Genomic DNA, 22,291 nt, shown 5'->3' on the forward strand with positions numbered 1-22,291 from the left:
GAAGAGGACAGTGGTCTGTGAAGGGGCTGAGTCTGAGGCTGGGATTAGGGAGATGACTGGTTCTAGTGGTTCTCTCTCTGTGGACTCCAGGGTGAGGAGGAGGAGGAGGAGTGGATCTGAGAAGAGGACAGTGGTCTGGTCTGAGGACCAGGATGTACAACCGGACTCCAGGGTGAAGTTTCCCCTAGTTACAGATCTAGGATCAGCTCCCCCAATTCTAACTTTAACTACTAATCCAGAACTGACCCAATATCAGAATCTAGGGGTAACTTCACCAGCCTACACCGTTCAACCAGACCGTGTCACTGCAAGAAGTCATCACCCACTTCCTCGGTCCAATACCTCAACTTCAATCAGGACAATAAACGGTAAACAGGTTGAATTTCATACGAATTAACAACTCATCCAACTCCGATCGCACCCAAATAGAACATCTGTATGCAAGGGTGTGAATCCGCATTACAATATTGTACAGACCAGATAAATCTCAATGATTGTTGTTGCCTGAGTAAGATGTGATGAGTTTTGGCATGTATCTACAGATTGTCTATCTAATGTGTGATTACTAAGTTTCTTCACCTTTTTTAAATGTGTTTTTTATTGTTGTTGTTGTGTGGATGTGACTGAGTAAGTTGCCAAATGTCTTTCATCTAGAGAGACAGTACAGGTTAATCATATTCAGGTGCAATACGTTTTTTTTTATATAAAGATATAGTATATCTTTTGAATACTACATCAATTTATGTATGTATTAATTTATTAATGTAGCTATTTACATAACCGTGGGAAGTGGTTTTGAGGGGGGGTTCGGGGTGCTGCAGGGTTTCCCCCCCCCCCTCCTCGCTGGAGACTAATGGTTTCCAGGACTAGTAGACGCTGTGACCTCTAACACTAGTAATGACCCACTGCACTACTTTGGTGACATGTTTTTTTACTAACTGTATTTGAGTGTTTACCAGCATTTGTAACTTGAGTGCGATTAATTATCTGGATAAAACAGTTAATCTGATAATATTTGTGGAATATAAAAAATACTTGCTTGATATGTTTTCCAGTTTCTTAAAATGCAACTTATTTCTTTGTAAAAACTCAAATGGTCTATTCATTCCTTTTCCATTTCAGTATTTGTATTTATTATGGATCCCCATTAGTTCCTGCCAAGGCAGCAGCTACTCTTCCTGGGGTTTATTATGGATCCCCATTAGTTCCTGCCAAGGCAGCAGCTACTCTTCCTGGGGTTTATTATGGATCTCCATTAGTCCCTGCCAAGGCAGCAGCTACTCTTCCTGGGGTTTATTATGGATCCCCATTAGTTCCTGCCAAGGCAGCAGCTACTCTTCCTGGGGTTTATTATGGATCCCCATTAGTTCCTGTCAAGGCAGCAGCTACTCTTCCTGGGGTTTATTATGGATCCTCATTAGTTCCTGCCAAGGCAGCAGCTACTCTTCCTGGGGTTTATTATGGATCCCCATTAGTTCCTGCCAAGGCAGCAGCTACTCTTCCTGGGGTTTATTATGGATCCCCATTAGTTCCTGCCAAGGCAGCAGCTACTCTTCCTGGGGTTTATTATGGATCCCCATTAGTTCCTGCCAAGGCAGCAGCTGCTCTTCCTGGGGTTTATTATGGATCCCCATTAGTTCCTGCCAAGGCAGCAGCTACTCTTCCTGGGGTTTATTATGGATCCCCATTAGTTCCTGCCAAGGCAGCAGCTACTCTTCCTGGGGTTTATTATGGATCCCCATTAGTTCCTGTCAAGGCAGCAGCTACTCTTCCTGGGGTTTATTATGGATCTCCATTAGTTCCTGCCAAGGCAGCAGCTACTCTTCCTGGGGTTTATTATGGATCCCCATTAGTTCCTGCCAAGGCAGCAGCTACTCTTCCTGGGGTTTATTATGGATCCCCATTAGTTCCTGCCAAGGCAGCAGCTACTCTTCCTGGGGTTTATTATGGATCCCCATTAGTTCCTGTCAAGGCAGAAGCTACTCTTCCTGGGGTTTATTATGGATCCCCATTAGTTCCTGTCAAGGCAGCAGCTACTCTTCCTGGGGTTTATTATGGATCCCCATTAGTTCCTGCCAAGGCAGCAGCTACTCTTCCTGGGGTTTATTATGGATCCCCATTTGTTCCTGCCAAGGCAGCAGCTACTCTTCCTGGGGTTTATTATGGATCCCCATTAGTTCCTGCCAAGGCAGCAGCTACACTTCCTGGGGTTTATTATGGATCCCCATTAGTTCCTGCCAAGGCAGCAGCTACTCTTCCTGGGGTTTATTATGCATCCCCATTAGTTCCTGCCAAGGCAGCAGCTACTCTTCCTGGGGGTTTATTATGGATCCCCATTAGTTCCTGTCAAGGCAGCAGCTACTCTTCCTGGGGTTTATTATGGATCCTCATTAGTTCCTGTCAAGGCAGCAGCTACTCTTCCTGGGGGTTTATTATGGATCCCCATTAGTTCCTGCCAAGGCAGCAGCTACTCTTCCTGGGGGTTTATTATGGATCCCCATTAGTTCCTGCCAAGGCAGCAGCTACTCTTCCTGGGGTTTATTATGGATCCCCATTAGTTCCTTTATGTTGATAGAAAGTCTACAGGCACAACCCTAGATGACCAGCCTATGTGCAATACTGTAATGTACATTTACATTAAGTGATTTGTAAGGATGGTCAATTAATACAGCACAAACAGTGGTTGTTTTCTATGTTGATGTGGATGTTTTGTGTCTTTGTCCATAACTTTGCACCTTTTGATGGAAATGTTTGAGAATAGGCTTTTGTTCTTGCTGGATTCCATTAGAATGACAATTACAGTGAAAGAGACAAAAACTGACAATTACAACTATTAAACCCAGAAAGATACTGTTATACAACTACTTTATTTTTTACAAAGCCAAGATTCTGCAAAAAAAAAAAAAACATTTTTGCCCAGCGCTACAAACATCTGTATCAGTCCGCTAATACTAGACAAGGCCCAGTGCAATACTTTTGTGAAAAAGTATTTATTATTAAAATACCTTTTCCTGTCTTTACTGGACGCTGATCACGCTGTCGCCCAAAGTCTGGCAGATGGCGATATTGAGTCGCTTCATCTTACTGTCCAAAAGGAATCAATGCAGCCGCGTATACACTCGTATCCCCCGTGGAACGGTTCGTACATAACACATCTCCGTTCAGGCCGCAAAGGTGTCGATATAAATCAATTTAATTGCAAGAAATCTGGAGAAAGAAAAACAGGGAAAATATATATATATATATATAAAATATGCATACTTTCTTTATGAGAATATAATACATTAGATCTGGTAAAAGAAAATACAAAGAAAAACCAACCGTTATTAAACATTTTTTTTTTTGTACCATCATCTTTGAAACGCAAGAGAAGATTCTGTATTTTCTCATTTTTCTCTCTCATGATGAGGGAGGAAAATGAAAGTTCACGGGTAGCAAGTAATGGTAGACCTACCAATTAGTTATAGTGATTTTACTGATACGAATTTTGTTAATTAATTAATAAGGGATTTTAACTCGTAATTCCGTTACCAAATTGGAAACAGAATTACCAAACAATCTGCAGCAGAATCACTGCAACTGAATTGGCTACAACAGGAAATCACAGTAGTCGCTAACCACAGCTGGGTTACCTGTTACTGTCCTCTCTTCCACTGACATACTGTTATGTTCAGCTCATAGTGTCTCCTGTTACTGTCCTCTCTTCCACTGACATACTGTTATGTTCAGCTCATAGTGTCTCCTGTTACTGTCCTCTCTTCCACTGACATACTGTTATGTTCAGCTCATAGTGTCTCCTGTTACTGTCCTCTCTTCCACTGACATACTGTTATGTTCAGCTCATAGTGTCTCCTGTTACTGTCCTCTCTTCCACTGACATACTGTTATGTTCAGCTCATAGTGTCTCCTGCTACTGTCCTCTCTTCCACTGACATACTGTTATGTTCAGCTCATAGTGTCTCCTGTTACTGTCCTCTCTTCCACTGACATACTGTTATGTTCAGCTCATAGTGTCTCCTGTTACTGTCCTCTCTTCCACTGACATACTGTTATGTTCAGCTCATAGTGTCTCCTGCTACTGTCCTCTCTTCCACTGACATACTGTTATGTTCAGCTCATAGTGTCTCCTGTTACTGTCCTCTCTTCCACTGACATACTGTTATGTTCAGCTCATAGTGTCTCCTGTTACTGTCCTCTCTTCCACTGACATACTGTTATGTTCAGCTCATAGTGTCTCCTGTTACTGTCCTCTCTTCCACTGACATACTGTTATGTTCAGCTCATAGTGTCTCCTGTTACTGTCCTCTCTTCCACTGACATACTGTTATGTTCAGCTCATAGTGTCTCCTGTTACTGTCCTCTCTTCCACTGACATACTGTTATGTTCAGCTCATAGTGTCTCCTGTTACTGTCCTCTCTTCCACTGACATACTGTTATGTTCAGCTCATAGTGTCTCCTGTTACTGTCCTCTCTTCCACTGACATACTGTTATGTTCAGCTCATAGTGTCTCCTGTTACTGTCCTCTCTTCCACTGACATACTGTTATGTTCAGCTCATAGTGTCTCCTGCTACTGTCCTCTCTTCCACTGACTGTTATGTTCAGCTCATAGTGTCTCCTGTTACTGTCCTCTCTTCCACTGACATACTGTTATGTTCAGCTCATAGTGTCTCCTGTTACTGTCCTCTCTTCCACTGACATACTGTTATGTTCAGCTCATAGTGTCTCCTGTTACTGTCCTCTCTTCCACTGACATACTGTTATGTTCAGCTCATAGTGTCTCCTGTTACTGTCCTCTCTTCCACTGACATACTGTTATGTTCAGCTCATAGTGTCTCCTGTTACTGTCCTCTCTTCCACTGACTGTTATGTTCAGCTCATAGTGTCTCCTGTTACTGTCCTCTCTTCCACTGACATACTGTTATGTTCAGCTCATAGTGTCTCCTGTTACTGTCCTCTCTTCCACTGGCTGTTATGTTCAGCTCATAGTGTCTCCTGTTACTGTCCTCTCTTCCACTGACATACTGTTATGTTCAGCTCATAGTGTCTCCTGTTACTGTCCTCTCTTCCACTGACATACTGTTATGTTCAGCTCATAGTGTCTCCTGTTACTGTCCTCTCTTCCACTGACTGTTATGTTCAGCTCATAGTGTCTCCTGTTACTGTCCTCTCTTCCACTGACATACTGTTATGTTCAGCTCATAGTGTCTCCTGTTACTGTCCTCTCTTCCACTGACATACTGTTATGTTCAGCTCATAGTGTCTCCTGTTACTGTCCTCTCTTCCACTGGCTGTTATGTTCAGCTCATAGTGTCTCCTGTTACTGTCCTCTCTTCCACTGACATACTGTTATGTTCAGCTCATAGTGTCTCCTGTTACTGTCCTCTCTTCCACTGACATACTGTTATGTTCAGCTCATAGTGTCTCCTGTTACTGTCCTCTCTTCCACTGGCATACTGTTATGTTCAGCTCATAGTGTCTCCTGTTACTGTCCTCTCTTCCACTGACATACTGTTATGTTCAGCTCATAGTGTCTCCTGTTACTGTCCTCTCTTCCACTGGCTGTTATGTTCAGCTCATAGTGTCTCCTGTTACTGTCCTCTCTTCCACTGACATACTGTTATGTTCAGCTCATAGTGTCTCCTGTTACTGTCCTCTCTTCCACTGGCTGTTATGTTCAGCTCATAGTGTCTCCTGCTACTGTCCTCTCTTCCACTGCTGTTATGTTCAGCTCATAGCTGTGTTTTTCTTTGTCTTTATATTATCTGGTGGTCAGACCAATAGTGTTAAACAGTCTGAGTTCTCTCTCTCTCTCCAGTTAATGTCCCATCTCCCACCTTCTACTGACACGTACCCATGAGCCCCGTTCTTTCCATTCACTATAAGCAGCATCCTCAGCGCACTGGACCAAATCTGAACCTATTATAGATGTTCACTACATGACCAAAGGTATGTGGAAACCTGCTTGTCGAACGTCTCATTCCAAAATCATGGGCATTAATATGGAGTTGGTACAGCGGGGGTTAATATTAGCCTAGCATTTAGTTTGGTACAGCGGGGGTTAATATTAGCCTAGCATTTAGTTTGGTACAGTGGGGGTTAATATTAGCCTAGCATTTAGTTTGGTACAGCGGGTGTTAATATTAGCCTAGCATTTAGTTTGGTACAGCGGGGGTTAATATTAGCCTAGCATTTAGTTTGGTACAGCGGGGGTTAATATTAGCCTAGCATTTAGTTTGGTACAGCGGGGATTAATATTAGCCTAGCATTTAGTTTGGTACAGCGGGGGTTAATATTAGCCTAGCATTTAGTTTGGTACAGCGGGGGATAATATTAGCCTAGCATTTAGTTTGGTACAGCGGGGGTTAATATTAGCCTAGCATTTAGTTTGGTACAGTGGGTGTTAATATTAGCCTAGCATTTAGTTTGGTACAGCGGGGGTTAATATTAGCCTAGCATTTAGTTTGGTACAGTGGGTGTTAATATTAGCCTAGCATTTAGTTTGGTAGAGTGGGTGTTAATATTAGCCTAGCATTTAGTTTGGTACAGCGGGGGTTAATATTAGCCTAGCATTTAGTTTGGTATAGCTGGGGTTAATATTAGCCTAGCATTTAGTTTGGTACAGCGGGGTTAATATTAGCCTAGCATTTAGTTTAGTACAGCGGGGATTAATATTAGCCTAGCATTTAGTTTGGTACCATGGGGGTTAATAATAGCCTAGCATTTAGTTTGGTACAGCTGGGGTTAATATTAGCCTAGCATTTAGTTTGGTACAGCGGGGGTTAATATTAGCCTAGCATTTAGTTTGGTACAGCGGGGGTTAATATTAGCCTAGCATTTAGTTTGGTACACCGGGGGTTAATATTAGCCTAGCATTTAGTTTGGTACAGCGGGGGATAATATTAGCCTAGCATTTAGTTTTGTACTGTGGGGGTTAATATTAGCCTAGCATTTAGTTTGGTACAGCGGGGGATAATATTAGCCTAGCATTTAGTTTGGTACAGCTGGGGTTAATATTAGCCTAGCATTTAGTTTGGTACAGCTGGGGTTAATATTAGCCTAGCATTTAGTTTGGTACAGGGGGTGTTAATATTAGCCTAGCATTTAGTTTGGTACAGCGGGGGTTAATATTAGCCTAGCATTTAGTTTGGTACAGTGGGTGTTAATATTAGCCTAGCATTTAGTTTGGTACAGCGGGGGTTAATATTAGCCTAGCATTTAGTTTGGTATAGCTGGGGTTAATATTAGCCTAGCATTTAGTTTGGTACAGCGGGGTTAATATTAGCCTAGCATTTAGTTTGGTACAGCGGGGATTAATATTAGCCTAGCATTTAGTTTGGTACAGTGGGGGTTAATAATAGCCTAGCATTTAGTTTGGTACAGCTGGGGTTAATATTAGCCTAGCATTTAGTTTGGTACAGCGGGGGTTAATATTAGCCTAGCATTTAGTTTGGTACAGCGGGGGTTAATATTAGCCTAGCATTTAGTTTGGTACAGCTGGGGTTAATATTAGCCTAGCATTTAGTTTGGTACAGGGGGTGTTAATATTAGCCTAGCATTTAGTTTGGTACAGCGGGGGTTAATATTAGCCTAGCATTTAGTTTGGTACAGTGGGTGTTAATATTAGCCTAGCATTTAGTTTGGTACAGCGGGGGTTAATATTAGCCTAGCATTTAGTTTGGTATAGCTGGGGTTAATATTAGCCTAGCATTTAGTTTGGTACAGCGGGGTTAATATTAGCCTAGCATTTAGTTTGGTACAGCGGGGATTAATATTAGCCTAGCATTTAGTTTGGTACAGTGGGGGTTAATAATAGCCTAGCATTTAGTTTGGTACAGCTGGGGTTAATATTAGCCTAGCATTTAGTTTGGTACAGCGGGGGTTAATATTAGCCTAGCATTTAGTTTGGTACAGCGGGGGTTAATATTAGCCTAGCATTTAGTTTGGTACAGCGGGGGTTAATATTAGCCTAGCATTTAGTTTGGTACAGCGGGGGATAATATTAGCCTAGCATTTAGTTTGGTACTGTGGGGGTTAATATTAGCCTAGCATTTAGTTTGGTACAGCGGGGGATAATATTAGCCTAGCATTTCTTTTGGTACTGTGGGGTTAACATAAGCCTAGCATTTAGTTTGGTACAGCGAGGGTTAATATTAGCCTAGCATTTAGTTTGGTACTGTGGTGGTTAATATTAGCCTAGCATTTCTTTTGTTACTGTGGGGGATAATATTAGCCTAGCATTTAGTTTGGTACAGCGGGGGTTAATATTAGCCTAGCATTTAGTTTGGTACAGTGGGGGATAATTTTAGCCTAGCATTTAGTTTGGTACAGTGGGGGATAATATTAGCCTAGCATTTAGTTTGGTACAGCGGGGGATAATATTAGCCTAGCATTTAGTTTGGTACAGCGGGGGATAATATTAGCCTAGCATTTAGTTTGGTACAGCGGGGGTTAATATTAGCCTAGCATTTAGTTTGGTACAGCTGGGATTAATATTAGCCTAGCATTTAGTTTGGTACAGTGGGGGTTAATATTAGCCTAGCATTTAGTTTGGTACCGTGGGGGTTAATATTAGCCTAGCATTTCGTTTGGTACTGTGGGGGTTAATATTAGCCTAGCATTTAGTTTGGTACAGCTGGGGTTAATATTAGCCTAGCATTTAGTTTGGTACAGTGGGGGTTAATATTAGCCTAGCATTTATTTTGGTACCGTGGGGGTTAATATTAGCCTAGCATTTCTTTTGGTACTGTGGGGGTTAATATTAGCCTAGCATTTCTTTTGGTACCGTGGGGGTTAATATTAGCCTAGCATTTAGTTTGGTACAGCGGGGATTAATATTAGCCTAGCATTTAGTTTGTTACTGTGGGGGATAATATTAGCCTAGCATTTAGTTTGTTACTGTGGGGGTTAATATTAGCCTAGCATTTAGTTTGTTACTGTGGGGGATAATATTAGCCTAGCATTTAGTTTGTTACTGTGGGGGATAATATTAGCCTAGCATTTAGTTTGTTACTGTGGGGGTTAATATTAGCCTAGCATTTGAGTAGGTACATTCAGCTTGTCAACACTGCTTACAAAAACAAGCCGTGATGAAGTCAATCTCTCTTCTACTTTGAGCCATGGGAGATTAACATGCATGTCATTAATATTAGCTCCCTGTGTACATTTAAGGGATAGCTGTGCTGCCCTGTTTTGAGCCAACTGCAATTTTCCTAAATCACTCTGTGTGCCACCTGACCACATTACTGAATTGTAGTCCAGGTGTATCAAAACTAGGGCCTGTAGGACCTGCCCTGTTCATAGTGCTGTTAAGAAGAAGGTAGAAACTAGGGCCTGTAGGACCTGCCTTGTTGATAGTGTTGTTAAGAAGGTAGAAACTAGGGCCTGTAGGACCTGCCTTGTTGATAGTGTTGTTGAAGGTAGAAACTAGGGCCTGTAGGACCTGCCTTGTTGATAGTGTTGTTGAGAAGGTAGAAACTAGGGCCTGTAGGACCTGCCTTGTTGATAGTGTTGTTAAGAAGGTAGAAACTAGGGCCTGTAGGACCTGCCTTGTTGATAGTGATGTTAAGAAGGTAGAAACTAGGGCCTGTAGGACCTGCCTTGTTGATAGTGCTGTTAAGAAGGCAGAGCAGCGCTTTATTATGGACAGACTTCTCCCCATCTTAGCTACTGTTGCATCAACATGTTTTGACCATAACAATTTACAATCCAGGGTTATGGAATCAAACCCACAACCCTGGCGTTGCAAACACCATGCTCTACCAACTGAGCTACATCGAAGAACCCTCCATGTCCAGACCTGACAGAATCCTCCACTTCCAGACCTGACAGAACCCTCCAGTTCCAGACCTGACAGAACCCTCCACTTCCAGACCTGACAGAACCCTCCAGGCTTCCAGACCTGACAGAACCCTCCAGTTCCAGACCTGACAGAACCCTCCATGTCCAGACCTGACAGAACCCTCCATGTCCAGACCTGACAGAACCCTCCAGGGTTCCAGACCTGACAGAACCCTCCAGTTCCAGACCTGACAGAACCCTCCACTTCCAGACCTGACAGAACCCTCCACTTCCAGACCTGACAGAACCCTCCAGTTCCAGACCTGACAGAACCCTCCACTTCCAGACCTGACAGAACCCTCCAGGTCCAGACCTTACAGAACCCTCCAGGTCCAGACCTTACAGAACCCTCCAGTTCCAGACATTACAGAACCCTCCAGTTCCAGACCTGACAGAAACCCTCCTGGGTTCCAGACCTGACAGAACCCTCCACTTCCAGACCTGACAGAATCCTCCAGGTCCAGACCTGACAGAAACCCTCCTAGGTTCCAGACCTGACAGAAACCCTCCAGGCTTCCAGACCTGACAGAACCCTCCTGGGTTCCAGACCTGACAGAAACCCTCCTAGGTTCCAGACCTGACAGAACCTGTGGGAGAAAAGAGAATGTGCTGAGGGAAGGAAAAGCAGAGATACATTAATGAAGGGAGGAGGAGATAAACACCTAACCGGCAGGACAAATGAGTAAGGTTAAGCATGCGATGCATGCATTCATTTTATGTCCATATAAGGAAAGTTTGGCCACCATTATGTTAGAAACAAGAGCAGATGTGGGCGTTATCCTCAGATATGAGCGTTATCCATAGGGTTGAAAGATAATGGTGGCAGAAAGCACAAAGGGTTTTTCTTCATTTACATAAAGGATGGACCTATGTATTGTATGTGCATAAAAGCAGAGCTGGGGCCTGAGAAAGTCAGTTGTTCCGCGGACCAGCTCGGCTTTGCTACTTTGTATTAAAGTCTATATTGAATTTACAAGTTCTTGTAAGAGTGATACTTTTAAGACAATTTTCCACGACAAACCCTCCAGTTCCAGACATTACAGAACCCTCCAGGTCCAGACCTGACAGAACCCTCCAGGTCCAGACCTGACAGAACCCTCCTGGGTTCCAGACCTGACAGAACCCTCCAGGTCCAGACCTGACAGAATCCTCCTGGGTTCCAGACCTGACAGAACCCTCCAGTTCCAGACCTGACAGAATCCTCCTGGGTTCCAGACCTGACAGAACCTTCCTGGGTTCCAGACCTGACAGAACCCTCCTGGGTTCCAGACCTGACAGAAACCCTCCTAGGTTCCAGACCTGACAGAACCTGTGGGAGAAAAGAGAATGTGCTGAGGGAAGGAAAAGCAGAGATACATTAATGAAGGGAGGAGGAGATAAACACCTAACCAGGACAAATGAGTAAGGTTAAGCATGCGATGCATGCATTCATTTTATGTCCATATAAGGAAAGTTTGGCCACCATTATGTTAGAAACAAGAGCAGATGTGGGCGTTATCCTCAGATATGAGCGTTATCCATAGGGTTGAAAGATAATGGTGGCAGAAAGCACAAAGGGTTTTTCTTCATTTACATAAAGGATGGACCTATGTATTGTATGTGCATAAAAGCAGAGCTGGGGCCTGAGAAAGTCAGTTGTTCCGCGGACCAGCTCGGCTTTGCTACTTTGTATTAAAGTCTATATTGAATTTACAAGTTCTTGTAAGAGTGATACTTTTAAGACAATTTTCCACGACAAACCCTCCAGTTCCAGACATTACAGAACCCTCCAGGTCCAGACCTGACAGAACCCTCCAGGTCCAGACCTGACAGAACCCTCCTGGGTTCCAGACCTGACAGAACCCTCCAGGTCCAGACCTGACAGAATCCTCCTGGGTTCCAGACCTGACAGAACCCTCCAGTTCCAGACCTGACAGAATCCTCCTGGGTTCCAGACCTGACAGAACCTTCCTGGGTTCCAGACCTGACAGAACCCTCCTGGGTTCCAGACCTGACAGAACCCTCCAGGTCCAGACCTGACAGAACCCTCCTGGGTTCCAGACCTGACAGAAACCCTCCAGTTCCAGACCTGACAGAACCCTCCAGGTCCAGACCTGACAGAACCCTCCAGAAGGGTATATTAGCTGTCCGCTGAAAGTCTATTGAAAGATGATCAATGAATATTTTGAAACATGAATAGTACATTTTGCTCTATAGCCGTGATTGGAATGCTGACTGTTCAAACAACAAGTTACATGCGACCAAATCACATTTGTGTGTGTGGGACTTAGAGAACTTCAGTTTATAAACGGCAGTGATTTCATTTACATTTTAGTCATTTTAGCAGACGCTCTTATCTAGAGCGACTTACAGTAGTGAATGCATACATTTCATACCTTTTTTAAAATGTATTTTAAATGTATTTTTTTGTACTGGCCCCCCCCGTGGGAATCGAACCCACAACCCTGGCGTTGCGAACACCATGCTCTACCAACTGAGCCACAGGGAAGACATGGAAGACATTTCAGAACTAAAGACTGGATGTGTCAGTACACTAATCTTGAAGAGCCAGTCATTATTGTAACGGTATTAATAATATGCAACATAATATGTCATATAATTGAAATGATTCATGTAAACCAGTCTAGAGAGAGACAGATTATTCACATGTAACGTCATTCAATCTCTAATAATGTTATTAAGGACTAATATCATTCATACACTTCGCTACTACGTCCTATTTATTGCCTTTACCTCCTCACGCCATTTACACACACTGTATATAGACGTTCCTATTGTGTTATTGACTGTATGTTTTGGTTATTCCATGTGTAACTCTGTGTTGTTGTATGTTGTCGAACTGCTTTGCTTTATCTTGGCCAGGTCGCAGTTGTAAATGAGAACTTGTTCTCAACTGGCCTACCTGGTTAAATAAAGGGTTAGGGTTATATATATAATATATAAATACCTGGTTAAATAAAGGGTTATATATATAATATATAAATACCTGGTTAAATAAAGGGTTATATATATAATATATAAATACCTGGTTAAATAAAGGGTTATATATATAATATATAAATACCTGGTTAAATAAAGGGTTATATATATAATATATAAATACCTGGTTAAATAAAGGGTTATATATATATATATAATATATAAATACCTGGTTAAATAAAGGGTTATATATATAATATATAAATACCTGGTTAAATAAAGGGTTATATATATATAATATATAAATACCTGGTTAAATAAAGGGTTATATATATATATAATATATAAATACCTGGTTAAATAAAGGGTTATATATATATAATATATAAATACCTGGTTAAATAAAGGGTTATATATATAATATATAAATACCAGGTTAAATAAAGGGTTAGGGTTATATATATAATATATAAATACCTGGTTAAATAAAGGGTTATATATATATAATATATAAATACCTGGTTAAATAAAGGGTTATATATATAATATATAAATACCTGGTTAAATAAAGGGATATATATAATATATAAATACCTGGTTAAATAAAGGGTTAGGGTTATATATATAATATATAAATACCTGGTTAAATAAAGGGTTATATATATATATAATATATAAATACCTGGTTAAATAAAGGGTTATATATATAATATATAAATACCTGGTTAAATAAAGGGTTATATATATAATATATAAATACCTGGTTAAATAAAGGGTTATATATATAATATATAAATACCTGGTTAAATAAAGGGTTATATATATAATATATAAATACCTGGTTAAATAAAGGGTTATATATATATATATAATATATAAATACCTGGTTAAATAAAGGGTTATATATATAATATATAAATACCTGGTTAAATAAAGGGTTATATATATATAATATATAAATACCTGGTTAAATAAAGGGTTATATATATATATATATATAATATATAAATACCTGGTTAAATAAAGGGTTATATATATATAATATATAAATACCTGGTTAAATAAAGGGTTATATATATAATATATAAATACCAGGTTAAATAAAGGGTTAGGGTTATATATATAATATATAAATACCTGGTTAAATAAAGGGTTATATATATATAATATATAAATACCTGGTTAAATAAAGGGTTATATATATAATATATAAATACCTGGTTAAATAAAGGGATATATATAATATATAAATACCTGGTTAAATAAAGGGTTAGGGTTATATATATAATATATAAATACCTGGTTAAATAAAGGGTTATATATATATAATATATAAATACCTGGTTAAATAAAGGGTTATATATATAATATATAAATACCTGGTTAAATAAAGGGTTATATATATAATATATAAATACCTGGTTAAATAAAGGGTTATATATATAATATATAAATACCTGGTTAAATAAAGGTTTATATATATAATATATAAATACCTGGTTAAATAAAGGTGAAATAAAAATACAATAAAGACAGTAAATGAGAGTCTAGAGCAGCTGAAGGAGGTTTCTGATACAATTTTATCCAACTTTTATTTTTTATAAAACATCTGAAAAACATCTGAAAAATAACATCAAACAATGTACACTATACTGATTAAATCAAATGCTTTTCTGTCACTTATATACAACATATGGCACTCCAGGTTAATTCCCATAAAACAAGATGTTTATTAATGTACAGTTCGATCCTCTATCAGTTTCTCCTGTGACCCACGGCCCTGTATATGACCCACGGTCCTGTATATGACCCACGGCCCTGTATATGACCCACGGTCCTGTATATGACCCACGGCCCTGTATATGACCCACGGCCCTGTATATGACCCACGGTCCTGTATATGACCCACGGTCCTGTATGTGACCCACGGCCCTGTATATGACCCACGGCCCTGTATATGACCCACGGCCCTGTATATGACCCACGGTCCTGTATATGACCCACGGTCCTGTATATGACCAACGTTCCTGTATATGACCCTCGGCCCTGTATATGACCCACGGTCCTGTATATGACCCACGGTCCTGTATATGACCCTTGGTCCTGTATATGACCCATGGTCCTGTTCTCCACCCCAGCCAGTGTTCCTCAGGCTAGCTCCTCTTCTTCTCCTCCCCTCTTCTTCCCTCTCCATGTTCCTCTCCATGTTCCTCTCCTCCTCCCCTCCTCCCCTCCTCCCCTCCTCTCCTCCTCCCCTCTTCCCCTCCTCCATTCCTCTCCTCCCTTTACCCTCTACCCTCCCCTTCTCTCCTCCCTCCCTCCTCTCCTGTCCTCCCTCTCCTCCCTCCCTCCACCCCTCCTCCCCTCCACCCCTACTCCCCTCCTGTCCTCCCTCTCCTCCCTCCACCCCTCCTCCCCTCCACCCCTCCTCTCCTCCCTCCCTCCACCCCTCCACCCCTCCTCCCTCCTCCCCTCCTCCCCTCCTCTCCTCCCTCCTCCCTCCACCCCTCCTCCCCTCCTCCCCTCCTCTCCTCCCTCCTCCCTCCTCCCCTCCTCCCCTCCTCTCCTCCCTCCACCTCTCCTCCCTCCTCCCCTCCTCCCCTCCTCCCCTCTTCCAGTCTGTCTGTATTCCATTTAGGAAATCTAACTGTCTAAAGCTCAATGATCAGTTTCCCTTCATCATCACTACTGCTACTGTCCTCTTGGTCCTCCAGGCTACTACTCTGCACTCCCCCGACCCTGCTCACACAGTCTGCTATAGGGGCCCCAACCCTGCTCACACACTCTGCTGTAGGGGCCCTAACCCTGCTCAAACAGTCTACTGTAGGGGCCCTAAACCTGCTCACACACTCGATTGTAGGGGCCCTAACCCTGCTCCAACAGTCTACTGTAGGGGCCCTAAACCTGCTCACACACTCTGCTGTAGGGGCCCTAACCCTGCTCACACAGTCTACTGTAGGGGCCCTAACCCTGCTCACACACTCTGTTATAGGGGCCCTAACCCTGCTCACACAGTCTACTCTAGGGGCCCTAACCCTGCTCAAACAGTCTACTGTAGGGGCCCTAAACTTGCTCACACACTCTGTTGTAGGGGCCCTAAACCTGCTCACACACTGTGCTGTAGGGGCCCTAAACCTGCTCACACACTGTGCTGTAGGGGCCCTAAACCTGCTCAAACAGTCTACTGTAGGGAAGGGGTGTGTCTGTCCTGCCCTACTCACATTCGTATATACCATGTTAGTCTCACTGTGGCTCTGAAGTAGTTTGGAGGGGAGGACACAGTTTGTCTCTGTCTTAGGCAAAATCTGTGATCTGCTGAAGATGCTGGTATCACTAAAGGCTGGGGTGCTACAGCACACGGTGGGTTCAGGGGCATTGGAACAGTTGGTCTGTAGGTTATACGACGGATCTTTTCCTGAAGTTAAGTTGATCTGTTGCTGAGTGGCCTTCGAAAGTGTGTGAGACACGTTGGTTGGTGTCTGATATAGACGACGGTAAAGTGGCAGCGATGTCCAGATGCTGTGACGGGAATCTGCTTCATCCTGTCAGAGAGAGAAGTATCAGAGTTTTAGAGTTAGTATGTAGGTATGAGGAGGAAGGGCAACAGTTCCCGGTCATTCTAGTAGCTCCACAATGTCTTGGATAGTTTAAGAAGGACCAAACAGACAGACCATCAGATAGACAAATAGATAGTCTACTAACCCAGACTGACCCAGAGCTGTGTCCCAAATAGATAGTTTACTAACCCAGACTGACCCAGAGCTGTGTCCCAAATAGATCGTCTACTAACCCAGACTGACCCAGAGCTGTGTCCCAAATAGATCGTCTACTAACCCAGACTGACCCAGAGCTGTCTCCCAAATAGATCGTCTACTAACCCAGACTGACCCAGAGCTGTGTCCCAAATAGATCGTCTACTAACCCAGACTGACCCAGAGCTGTGTCCCAAATAGATAGTTTACTAACCCAGACTGACCCAGAGCTGTGTCCCAAATAGATAGTTTACTAACCCAGACTGACCCAGAGCTGTGTCCCAAATAGATCGTCTACTAACCCAGACTGACCCAGAGCTGTGTCCCAAATAGATCGTCTACTAACCCAGACTGACCCAGAGCTGTGTCCCAAATAGATCGTCTACTAACCCAGACTGACCCAGAGCTGTGTCCCAAATAGATAGTCTACTAACCCAGACTGACCCAGAGCTGTGTCCCAAATAGATAGTCTACTAACCCAGACTGACCCAGAGCTGTGTCCCAAATAGATCGTCTACTAACCCAGACTGACCCAGAGCTGTGTCCCAAATAGATCGTCTACTAACCCAGACTGACCCAGAGCTGTGTCCCAAATAGATCGTCTACTAACCCAGACTGACCCAGAGCTGTGTCCCAAATAGATAGTTTACTAACCCAGACTGACCCAGAGCTGTGTCCCAAATAGATAGTTTACTAACCCAGACTGACCCAGAGCTGTGTCCCAAATAGATCGTCTACTAACCCAGACTGACCCAGAGCTGTGTCCCAAATAGATAGTCTACTAACCCAGACTGACCCAGAGCTGTGTCCCAAATAGATAGTCTACTAACCCAGACTGACCCAGAGCTGTGTCCCAAATAGATCGTCTACTAACCCAGACTGACCCAGAGCTGTGTCCCAAATAGATAGTCTACTAACCCAGACTGACCCAGAGCTGTGTCCCAAATAGATAGTCTACTAACCCAGACTGACCCAGAGCTGTGTCCCAAATAGATAGTTTACTAACCCAGACTGACCCAGAGCTGTGTCCCAAATAGATAGTTTACTAACCCAGACTGACCCAGAGCTGTGTCCCAAATAGATAGTCTACTAACCCAGACTGACCCAGAGATGTGTCCCAAATATCAAACATATCTCTTTATCAAAATCAAGTCAAAGTTTGTTGGTCATATTTGCAGATGTTATCGCAGGTGCAGTGAAATGCTTGTGTTTCTAGCTTCAACAGTGCAGGAATAATACCTAGAAAACAATACAATACAAAACCAACATAATCCAAAAATAAAAATTAAGAAATATCAGAAAGGGTAGAGTCGGGGGGCTAGGTTCAGTCTGTTATATCTGGAGTATTTCTCCTGTCTTATCCGGTGTCCTGTGTGAATTTAAGTATGCTCTCTCTAATTCTCTCTCTCTCTCTCTCTCTCCTCTCTCTCTCTCTCTCTCTCTCTCTCTCTCTCTCTCTCTCTCTCTCTCTCTCTCTCTCTCTCTCTCTCTCTCTCTGTGTGCGCATTATTTCGCTGTTTGGGGTGGCTTGTGTGTGCTCGCCTGTTTCAACTATTAAAAGCCACTACCCTGTGCTCGCTGCTTCCTGCGTTTGATTCCTCACTACGACGCCCGAGCCTTACACCACCCGGCACAACCAGAGGAGGACTGGCCACCCCTCATAGCCTGGTTCCTCTCTAGGTTTCTTCCTAGGTTCTGGCCTTTCTAGGGAGTTTTTCCTAGCCACCCCTCATAGCCTGGTTCCTCTCTAGGTTTCTTCCTAGGTTCTGGCCTTTCTAGGGAGTTTTTCCTAGCCACCGTGCTTCTACACCTGCATTGCTTGCTGTTTGGGGGGTTTTAGGCTGGGTTTCTGTACAGCACTTTGAGATATCAGCTGATGCAAGAAGGGCTTTATGAATAAATTTGATTTGAAGATCTGATAACATTCAGTATACAAAAATCAGCAAAAATAGAGAAAATCATGGAAGCTTTAACCCTAGACCAGCCAGTCCCCATGTTGTAATGGAAAATGTAACTCCGTGTCTGTGAGATGTCTGTTGATTATACTGCGTGTCTGTGAAATGTCTGTTGATTATACTGCGTGTCTGTGAGATGTCTGTTGATTATACTGCGTGTCTGTGAGATGTCTGTTGATTATACTGCGTGTCTGTGAGATGTCTGTTGATTATACTGCGTGTCTGTGAGATGTCTGTTGATTATACTGCGTGTCTGTGAGATGTCTGTTGATTATACTGCGTGTCTGTGAGATGTCTGTTGATTGTACTGCGTGTCTGTGAGATGTCTGTTGATTATACTGCGTGTCTGTGAGATGTCTGTTGATTATACTGCGTGTCTGTGAGATGTCTGTTGATTATACTGCGTGTCTGTGAGATGTCTGTTGATTATACTGCGTGTCTGTGAGATGTCTGTTGATTATACTGCGTGTCTGTGAGATGTCTGTTGATTATACTGCGTGTCTGTGAGATGTCTGTTGATTATACTGCGTGTCTGTGAGATGTATGTTGATTATACTGCGTGTCTGTGAGATGTCTGTTGATTATACTGCGTGTCTGTGAGATGTCTGTTGATTATACTGCGTGTCTGTGAGATGTCTGTTGATTATACTGCGTGTCTGTGAGATGTCTGTTGATTATACTGCGTGTCTGTGAGATGTCTGTTGATTATACTGCGTGTCTGTGAGATGTCTGTTGATTATACTGCGTGTCTGTGAGATGTCTGTTGATTATACTGCGTGTCTGTGAGATGTCTGTTGATTATACTGCGTGTCTGTGAGATGTCTGTTGATTATACTGCGTGTCTGTGTGGGACAGATGTTGCTTTTGTTTCATACAGGTGTCAGCAGCGTTAAGGTCTAGTGAAGGTTCTAGTGAAGGTTCTAGTGAAGGTTCTAGTGAAGGGTCTAGTGAAGGTTCTAGTGAAGGTTCTAGTGAAGGGTCTAGTGAAGGTTCTAGTGAAGGGTCTAGTGAAGGGTCTAGTGAAGGTTCTAGTGAAGGTTCTAGTGAAGGGTCTAGTGAAGGGTCTAGTGAAGGTTCTAGTGAAGGTTCTAGTGAAGGTTCTAGTGAAGGTTCTAGTGAAGGTTCTAGTGAAGGGTCTAGTGAAGGTTCTAGTGAAGGTTCTAGTGAAGGGTCTAGTGAAGGTTCTAGTGAAGGGTCTAGTGAAGGTTCTAGTGAAGGTTCTAGTGAAGGTTCTAGTGAAGGGTCTAGTGAAGGGTCTAGTGAAGGTTCTAGTGAAGGTTCTAGTGAAGGGTCTAGTGAAGGGTCTAGTGAAGGGTCTAGTGAAGGTTCTAGTGAAGGTTCTAGTGAAGGTATTATTGATTGACAGACAGATAGACACATCTCTTGACTTACCTCTCCTCTAAACCCATCAGAGGTATGGCCAGGTGTTTCCGTTGTCTCCTCACTCTCCTCTGTCTCTTCCAAAACCTCTTCTCTCTCCTCCCTCTTCTCCTCCCACTCCTCCCTCTCCTCTTCATCTTTCAGGCTTGTTCTTCTGGAGTCTTCCTCCTCCTCCTCATCTCCTCCTCTGTCACAGCTCTTCTTGGCTCCTTTAGGACAAACCAGTTTAGTAAGACATTAGAGACATTCGGATTAGACATTAGAGACATTCGGATTAGACATTAGAGACAGTAGGATTAGACATTAGAGACATTCGGATTAGACATTAGAGACAGTAGGATTAGACATTAGAGACAGTAGGATTAGACATTAGAGACAGTAGGATTAGACATAAGAGACAGTAGGATTAGACATTAGAGACAGTAGGATTAGACATTAGAGACAGTAGGATTAGACATTAGAGACAGTAGGATTAGACATTAGAGACAGTAGGATTAGACATTAGAGACAGTAGGATTAGACATTAGAGACAGTAGGATTAGACATTAGAGACAGTAGGATTAGACATTAGAGACAGTAGGATTAGACATTAGAGACAGTAGGATTAGACATTAGAGACAGTAGGATTAGACATTAGAGACAGTAGGATTAGACATTAGAGACAGTAGGATTAGACATTAGAGACATTCGGATTAGACATTAGAGACATTCGGATTAGACATTAGAGACAGTAGGATTAGACATTAGAGACAGTAGGATTAGACATTAGAGACAGTAGGATTAGACATTAGAGACATTCGGATTAGACATTAGAGACATTCGGATTAGACATTAGAGACATTCGGATTAGACATTAGAGACATTCGGATTAGACATTAGAGACAGTAGGATTAGACATTAGAGACAGTAGGATTAGACATTAGAGACAGTAGGATTAGACATTAGAGACAGTAGGATTAGACATTAGAGACAGTAGGATTAGACATTAGAGACAGTAGGATTAGACATTAGAGACAGTAGGATTAGACATTAGAGACAGTAGGATTAGACATTAGAGACAGTAGGATTAGACATTAGAGACAGTAGGATTAGTCATTAGAGACAGTAGGATTAGACATTAGAGACAGTAGGATTAGACATTAGAGACAGTAGGATTAGACATTAGAGACAGTAGGATTAGACATTAGAGACAGTAGGATTATACATTAGAGACAGTAGGATTAGACATTAGAGACAGTATGATTAGACATTAGAGACAGTAGGATTAGACATTAGAGACAGTAGGATTAGACATTAGAGACAGTAGGATTAGACATTAGAGACAGTAGGATTAGACATTAGAGACAGTAGGATTAGACATTAGAGACAGTAGGATTAGACATTAGAGACAGTAGGATTAGACATTAGAGACAGTAGGATTAGACATTAGAGACAGTAGGATTAGACATTAGAGACCGTAGGATTAGACATTAGAGACAGTAGGATTAGACATTAGAGACAGTAGGATTAGACATTAGAGACAGTAGCATTAGTCATTAGAGACAGTAGGATTAGACATTAGAGACAGTAGGATTAGACATTAGAGACAGTAGGATTAGACATTAGAGACAGTAGGATTAGACATTAGAGACAGTAGGATTAGACATTAGAGACAGTAGGATTAGACATTAGAGACAGTAGGATTAGACATTAGAGACAGTAGGATTAGACATTAGAGACAGTAGGATTAGACATTAGAGACAGTAGGATTAGACATTAGAGACAGTAGGATTAGTCTTGTATTTCATATTAGTTTGAAAGAGCCCTATACTCTGGCTATACTCTACACTGATATTATCACCCACCTCCTGTCTCAACACATAGGTTCACAGACAACTACTGCTACAGACTACTACAGACTACTACAGACTGTTACAGACTACTACAGACTGCTACAGACTACTACAGACTACTACAGACTGTTACAGACTACTACAGACTACTACAGACTACTACAGACTACTACAGACTACTACAGACTACTACAGACTGTTACAGACTACTACAGACTACTACAGACTACTACAGACTGCTACAGACTGCTACAGACTGCTACAGACGGCTACACACTACTACAGACTACTACAGACTGCTACAGACTGCTACAGACTGCTACAGACGGCTACACACTACTACAGACTACTACAGACTGCTACAGACTACTACAGACTGCTACAGACTGCTACAGACTGCTACAGACTACTACAGACTGCTACAGACTGCTACAGACGGCTACAGACGGCTACACACTACTACAGACTACTACAGACTGCTACATACTACTACAGACTGCTACAGACTGCTACAGACTACTACAGACTGCTACAGACTGCTACAGACTACTACAGACTGCTACAGACTGCTACAGACTACTACAGACTGCTACAGACTGCTACAGACTACTAC

The 22,291-nt window shown here is 42.3% G+C and overlaps 1 protein-coding gene across 2 annotated transcripts in view; it reads right to left on the reverse strand.

Moving 5' to 3' along the window:
• Positions 1-15,355: 15,355 nt before the first annotated feature.
• The window catches only part of znf831 (zinc finger protein 831), a 106,972-nt gene continuing 100,036 nt past the window's right edge, over positions 15,356-22,291 (reverse strand). For both annotated transcript variants that reach the window (XM_045691999.2, XM_045692000.2), the window contains 2 exons: positions 19,859-20,055; positions 15,356-16,301 (listed from right to left, as the gene is read on the reverse strand). In XM_045691999.2, the coding sequence (XP_045547955.2) occupies positions 15,411-16,301; positions 19,859-20,055 (1,088 nt within the window). In that variant the 3' untranslated portion in view covers positions 15,356-15,410. The remainder of the gene's footprint in view (positions 16,302-19,858; positions 20,056-22,291) is intronic.

The sequence above is a fragment of the Salmo salar genome, chromosome 12, assembly GCF_965601325.2.
Source record: "Salmo salar chromosome 12, fSalSal1, whole genome shotgun sequence".
NCBI lineage: Eukaryota > Metazoa > Chordata > Actinopteri > Salmoniformes > Salmonidae > Salmo > Salmo salar.